Raw genomic sequence first — 7,708 nt, 5'->3', positions numbered from 1 at the left:
TTAAAATAAAAAAGGCTGTAGAAAAGCAAGATACTCAAGAAGGACCTAAAACGGTCCTCTAGTGTGATGTAGCACATACGAAGAAAGTGCTATCAGAGTTACCAAGAAACAGCAGATTTAGAACCTGTCTGAGGCCAAGACATCATTGTAATTCACACTCTTTTTTTAAAAAAAGTTCTTATTGAATTTAGAGAGAGAGGGGGAGGGGGAAAGATAGAAACATTCATCGGCTGCCTCCTGCTCACCCCATACTGGGGATTGAGCCCAAAAGCCAGACATGTGCCTGACAGGGAATCGAAAAGGTGACCTCTTGGTGCATGGATTGACACTCAACCAACCCAGCCACAATGGCCAGGCTAATTCACACTCTTTATTCAGTTCCTACTGCTGTCCTGGCCTTCTAGTTTACATTACCTGAGGAGCTTGCCTTCAACAAACTGATGAAAGAAATATGCTCTTTATAGAGCAGGAACTCTCAAACTTTAGTATCCTAGCAATCACCTGGACCCTGTCCTAAAGTAATTCAGAAGTTCTGTGACCCACCTGGTCTAGGGAGGTGCTCAGGAATCCGAATCATAACAAGCACCCTAGGTATTTAGTTCTAAATTATCATATCATCACTTTAAAATGTTTACTAAATGTACTGTAACTGAAAAATACATTTTTTAAAAAGAAAAAAAATAATAAAGTAAATAAAATTTTTGCCAAATGGGTAAGCATCATTTCATATGTTAACTAGTAATTTGATTTTCCCTTCCATGATTTGCATGTTCATACCTTTTGAGTTTTATTGGGTGACTGAATTCTTCCTTTGTATATCTTCTTTGCTGCTAAATTGCACACATTCCCATCAAGTATTGAAATGGTACTTTATTCATTGCTATAGATATCCAGTGTCCAACACAATGTCTGACATACAAAGAAATTCTCAAGTGTATACTGTATGAATCAGCTTCCAGGCCTAAAACTCATTTCTAAATACCTAATCATTAAGCCTGAATTTACATTTTCCTTTGGCAGCACTTTTCGAAATTGGCTGAGCATTACTATGTCCATTGAGAACTTAGGACTGGAATCTTGGCCAATGATACTCAATAAATATTCACTGGTTATTTTATCTATGGAGGAATTACAACAATAAGAAGTAATGTCATTTGTGTAAAGTCACAATAGGACTGATGGCCACAGCTAAGGGCAAAGATCATCAGGTTATATAACTACAGATCCGATCTCCACTTTCAAGGCCACACAAAGCTCCATGGAAGAAGAAAAAAGTGAATGCATAACTTACTTGGTAGCAGTTTTCTAGCGTGTTTTCCCATTTCAGTCTGGTAGAACAGCCGGCCATGTTTTTTTGGTAATAATTTTCATCTTCTTTTGTCAATTTCTCAGTTGACTTTTTCAATTTATTGAGGAGCTAAAGCAAAACATCAGAGTCACATATTCAAGAACACATTTATGAAAACCCATTGTAATTCCATATAATGTCATTTATACCAATGATATGTTTCTCACCTCCCAGCTAAATTCATAAAGAGTAGTATAGACAACAAAATCAAAGATCTTTCAGAAAAAAATGGATGTCAGAACTGAAAGGAAACCAAAAGACCTTTCAGTGCAATTCTTTCAATTTTTCATATGACAGAATCGAGGTCCTTAAATATGATGTGATGTGCCCACATTCATAAAATCAGGAACCTCCAACTCAAGACTGTAATCTACTAACGATTTCTGTGGTCGTATTTGGTAAATCCTGTCATCCCTGGCATTTCTTATCAGGACAGGTAGAGAAATGTGCGGTCATATATCTTAGATCTAGGATGAGGCCTGGCTATCATCCAGTAAGGTCCCATAACCTTACTTTACTTTCACTCTATAAACTCTGCAGTATAACTTCAAAATCACATTTCAGGATGAGAGTCCTGCAGGTGAATTACTTAACCTTCATGAGCCAGTTTTCTTATCTGTGTGATAGGGATACTGATACTCCTGTTTCACTGGGTTGCTTTGAAGATTCAAGCAGGTGATGTGGGTAAGGCAGGTGGCACACTGCCTGAGACCTGGGTTAGCACTTATAGTGAGCATTACTATTACTAGTGAAGAGCCTGAGCGAGACACATGTCAATGTTCATGGCAAGTTACGGACAGCTTGACAGATGCCTCCCTTGCATCCTACTCCCCAGTGATCTGCTCCTTCCCAAAGAGCCCCCTCTTGCCAGTCACCGAAATTGACCATTCTGGTTGTGAAATCTTCTGGAAAATCAAACTAATACAAAACTCTCTGGACCAGAGTGGCTGAAATCGATTCTCAAAATGCTCAGACAAGTAATTTAAAGTCTCTAAGGAAGGAAAAAGTTGTACTACATGAATGATTCTCAAACTTTAATATGCCTAGAAATCAGGTAAGGTGCTTGTAAAACTTCAGGTTTTTGGGGTCCCACAGTAGTCATACTGACTCAGTACTTCTGTAGTAGGATCAGGAAATCTGAATTTTCACTCCCTCCTCAGTTAATTTTGATGCAAATGGTCCTGAAACCAGAGTTTAAGGAGCACTCAGGAGCCCTCTGACTTACGCAGTTAGGAGTTTCAAGGACAGAGACAAAGGCTTTTAAGAATGACCCTCTTTATGTTTAAGGACACTTTGACTAACGTTTCAGTAATAAAGAATATTCATCCAATATTCTGAATATTAACAGCACTCACTTTATTATTCCAATTGATATACTAGCCATTCAACTGTCCCTGGGCTCTGATGTATGACTTACACAGGACACACTGGGTTTTGTATATCAAGTATAATGGATCACATTTACCTATAGAAACATGAGCTTGTGAATTTTAATCTGATAACAATTTAGTGAAAGGGCTGAAAGTGCGCCATGGCTATACTTTGTTAAATTATGTCCTTAGATTCTTACCGAGAATACTCAGACCTCCAGCAATGAGAACAAAGTTACTTTTGAAATGACCCCTCACATTCATCAGCCTACACTATATAGCTATTGACTAGAAGTTTCTGCTTAGCAAATTTATAGCAAATAACCCCAAAACAATAGAAAAGAAGAATGTCAACTCTTACATTCTTATTTCAGGAACTTTAAAAACAAATTTTATTTAAGGAACTCTTCAGAAAATTTCACTAAAATTTATCAAAGATTGCATACTTATTTTCTTCTTTTCTTTCTCCTGGAACAAATATTTCATATACTCATCAAACATTTACTGGGTGCCACAGTGTGTCCAATCCTATCAATCTCTATTACAAACTTTAAGGCGTTTCTTATCTCCAATCCAGGGAGTAAACATTATGTAGCTTAAGCATGATTGTTTACACTGAAAGTGATTAACTACCCACCTGCCACTTAGGGAAGGGCTTTTATCCCCTCCCTAACTTCAGGAAAAAATCCCTACCTGGGGAAACAACCTTTCTCGGAGAGGTGACCTTCGTTAAAACACACAGCGCTAAGGGGAGCAAACATATTAAGAACAGTATGCTATATACGCCAGGTCCCTTGAAACATATGCCGTGCAGATGTTTCTTTCCTGCAGCGACTGTGTCAAGCAGCAAGGATGGACCGGCTTCCGGCAGAAAATGGAGCTAAACAGGCTCCTTCTTTAGCCAGGACCCACATTACTACCCTGTGGGATAGAGCCCAAGATGATATAAGTATTTAGTTATATAAGCTAAACTAGCCTTGGAATTACAATGACATATAAGCTGAGATTTGGCACATAGTGGGTGCTCACAGAAATAATCCTTGTGTGAAAAAATGTAAAATAAAGTAGGAATTGGTGAGCATGGCATGATACCAAAACAAAAATTTGTGTGTGTGTGAGAGAGAGGTTAAAGCACAGTTTGAGAGGGAGAATAACAGAAGATGATGCTGAGAACCAGGCAAAGGTCAGAGAAGCTCTTAAGGACCACATAAAGGAGTTGGTATTTTATTCTGAGGTCACTCGAAAGACTTTGAAGGCTTTTAAAAGGAGAATAATATGCTCAGATTTGAGTTTCAGAAAAGTCAGTTTGACTTGTATATGGGAAATAGATAGAAAAAAGGCAACACTGAAAGTCAAGAGACCAACTTGTCAGTTACATAACCTAAGAAATGATCATGACAGCCTGGGACAGAGTAGTGGCAGTGGGGACAAATACAAGTAGATAAATTTAAAAAGTATTTGGTTTAGGAGTTAGAATTGGGAGGATATGGAGAATGATGATATTCCAAGGTCTAGAAAACACAAGAATAAATATTTTTATCAGAGGGAAGTGATGGTTCCAATTTTGGATGTTGGATTTGATATACCAGAATGCAGTTTAGAGACTGGTTTGGGCTGAAGATATAAATGTGGGTATTGTCAGCATAGATATGCTAGTTGAAGCCATGAGAGTATATTTAATGAATACCAGTTACTTCTTGAGTACCTGATATTGAGAATATTGGGTTGGACACCAAAGATACCATGCAGAATAAGACAGAATGAGGCCCCAAAGAGAAACCATGAGGAGCAGCAGTACATAAAAGCCAGGCAGAAGAAGGGAAGTCGGTAAAGAAGGCTAAGAAAATATTGCCAAATAAGAAAACCAAAAGAGTGAGAGGTTGCTGAAGTTAAAAGAAGAGACTGTTTCTGGATTGGGGAAGTCATCAATGCTTAATGCTTCCAAGTTAGCATAAGGTAAGAACCGGGAATACCCATTGGCTTTAGGAACAAGGATGACATTGTTTTCAGCAAAAGCACTTTCAGTAGAACAGTGAGGAAAGCTGACTGGGGTGGTTTGAGGAAGTGAAAGCACAGCACAGACAACTCTTTCAATAAATCCTACTGTAAAAAGGGGAAATAATATCTGGAGAGGAATAGGGTTATGGAAAGGTGTCACCCTGACTCTCCCAAGATGGGGGGAGTTGAGAGGCTGATGGGAAGGAATTGTTGGAGAGGGGCATCTCCAAGATATAGGGGAGAAGGGAATAATCAAGAGACGTGTCTCAGAGAGGGGATGGGATGGGAAACAGAGCATGTGGAGAATCTGCCTGTCTCATTGCACACGTGACTTCAGCAGCCAGGTGGCTGTGCTGATTTCTATTTACTCCATGAGGTAGGAGGCAAGATAGTCTGCTGAGAGTGGGTGGTGAGGAAGGAGGTGCAAGGAGAACAGAGATTTAGATCAGCTTCTGCTGAGAACAAGGACTGCTGAGCAGGGGAACAGGAAGAACTGCTGAGCAGCTCAGCTCAGGCTGGCAATCACGGGCACTTTGGCGTGAGATGAGAAAATGAATGCTGCCTTAGCTGTTTAGCTTCAGGACTAAAAATTTAAGCTAACAGATAAAGTGATGAAGACGGTGGGGGTCTGTGAGGTAAATGACAACCAAAGTTTAGGGTCACAGGACCAGCTGAAGGAGGGCAAGAGAGGACTGTAGTTTTCAGTCTCCCAAGGAAGCTTCTAATGAGGGAAGGAAGAGGAAATTCACCACTTAGCTGCCCGTGTTTTTATTGTTTTACTAGAGGCCCAGTGCACGAATTCATGCACCAGTGGGGTCCCTCGGCCTGGCCTGTGGGGTCGGGTGAAACTGGCTCTCTGCCATCCCCCGAGGGGTCCCAGATTGAGAGAGGGTGAAGGCCAGGCTGAGGAACCCCACCTGTGCACGATTGGGGCCAGGGAGGGACAGGGGAGGTTGGCCAGTCAGGGAGGAAATGCAGGAGATTCGTGCAAGGGCCTTGGACCTGGTCCCCGCCCATTGCGGCTTTGTCTGGAAGGAAGGACATCCAGAAGGATGTCCGGTTTAAATTAACATATTATACTTTTATTATTATAGATTGCTTGACATCAATAAAGAACAGCTTCTAGTCGTAACTGGTTTGGCTCAGTGGATAGAGCATCGGCCTGTGGACTCAAGGATCCTGGGTTCAATTCTGATCAAGGGCATGTACCTGGGTTGCGGGCACATCCCCAGTAGGGGGTGTGCAGGAGGCGGCTGATTGGTGTTTCTCTCTCATCGATGTTTCTGACTCTCCATCCCTCTCCCTTCCTCTCTGTAAAAAAAATCAATAAAAATATATTTTTAAAGAAACACACAAAACAGTGTTTCAGTTACCGAAGCATAAACCCAGACCTCCTGCTTTCTCACTTCTCAAAGTCCTTATTAAAATCTGTCACTCAATGGAGACATTTTTTAAAGCAACTAGATCTTTCTGAAAGCTGAGAGAAGGAAGGAAGGAAGAAAGAACAGCTTCTAGCCTGGCTGCAGTGGCTCAGTGATTGAGCATTGACCTATGAACCAGTGGGTCACGGTTCGATTCCTGGTCAGGGCATATGCCCGCGTTGCAGGCTTGATTCCCCAGTGGGGAGCATGCAGGAGGCAGCCAATCAATGATTCTCTCTCATCATTGATGTTTCTATCTCTCCTGCCCTCTCCCTCCCTCTCTGAAATCAATACAAATATAGTTTTTTAAAAAGAAAAAGAAAAAAAACACAGCTTCTACGGTAGGTTTCAAATGCCCACATTTGATCCTGGTGCCTAGCACTGAAACATACTGTGGTTTCCCCTCCTTTGAAGCTGTCTCATTTTTCAATACTTATGATTATTTCAAACTGTGAAGATTGATGTGTGAAGAAAGAACCTTGTAATATCTTGCTAATAATGAATTTAAGTTATTCAACTAATAGTTTCTTCAGATTAAATAATAGCAAAACTTCCAATGACAATTTTCTTTTAAGGATGTTTTGGGGTGTAGTGGTGCTGCCTGCATTGACTTAGGGGCACTCCATCTTTTGGAGAAGATACTGATGATTTCAAAGCCTTCCAATCTCAGCACATACCACAGAAGTGTGCAAGATAATCTATTTTGGGCTTGTGTTCATTTTTGCCTACAGCTTACTCTTATCTAAAATCTGAATTGACATTGATGTCAACACATGGACAGCTGTGGATTCTAAAGTGTCCTGGAGGCTGAGGGGGAATTTTACAACATGAAAAGATGTCAACATCCTGGGACATGTAGTCATTGACAGGTGTCTGTGTCATGTGGATTTATAGACTTACTATCTAGCTTTAATTAGGGTAATATACACAAAATGCACAAATCTCTTAAAAAGATTTCTGCCAAGAAGCTGCAGTTTGGTGCTAATATGAACAATATCAGTATAATGAAGCCACAGGAACCGATGCTCTCTCCTGCTCCTGGTAATGAGTGCATCCTCACCCACATGAAAAGGCGGAAACTGGGATGGGCTACTGAGATCTGACCAGAAGGTGGCCAAAACATTTAAAACTATCAAGAGGACTATCAGAAACATGAATTTATATTTACTATGGTTAAATCTGAACCTTTCCCCAAGTGTGTAATTTATGCCGGAGCTGTCACTTAATGATTAAGTAAATATAGGATTAGCTAATCATTTAAAATATTATTTCATCTTTACCTCATCCTTCAAACATTTCTACTTTTTTGTTTTTTATAATGTTCATAACATATTGGTATCCTATCTAATAAAGAGGGAATATGCTAATTGACTGCCACACCCTCAAAGATGGCAGCGCCCACAGCCACAAGATGGTGGTACCCAGTCCCTTCAGCCCCACCGGCGTGCCTGCCTCTGGAGTCCCCTAGTCCCCTCAGCCTCCCAGCATTAAGGGCTGGCCCCAGGCAAGGCAAGCCTTGGATGGCAGCTGCCCAGCCACCCAGGGTCAGCCCGAGGCACAGGCAAGCTTCG

At 40.9% G+C, this 7,708-nt stretch overlaps 1 protein-coding gene across 3 annotated transcripts in view; it reads right to left on the bottom strand.

Moving 5' to 3' along the window:
* NOSTRIN (nitric oxide synthase trafficking) overlaps nt 1-7,708 on the bottom strand; it is a 55,614-nt gene that overhangs the window by 19,709 nt on the left and 28,197 nt on the right. For all 3 annotated transcript variants that reach the window (XM_006766524.2, XM_006766525.2, XM_006766526.2), the window contains exon 8: nt 1,292-1,417. In XM_006766524.2, coding sequence (XP_006766587.1) covers nt 1,292-1,417 — 126 coding nt within the window. The remainder of the gene's footprint in view (nt 1-1,291; nt 1,418-7,708) is intronic.

This window comes from Myotis davidii, unplaced genomic scaffold, assembly GCF_000327345.1.
Source record: "Myotis davidii unplaced genomic scaffold, ASM32734v1 scaffold59, whole genome shotgun sequence".
Taxonomy (NCBI): Eukaryota; Metazoa; Chordata; class Mammalia; order Chiroptera; family Vespertilionidae; genus Myotis; species Myotis davidii.
Note: the sequence above shows the minus strand (reverse complement) of the source record. Positions and strands in the feature narration are given on the sequence as shown.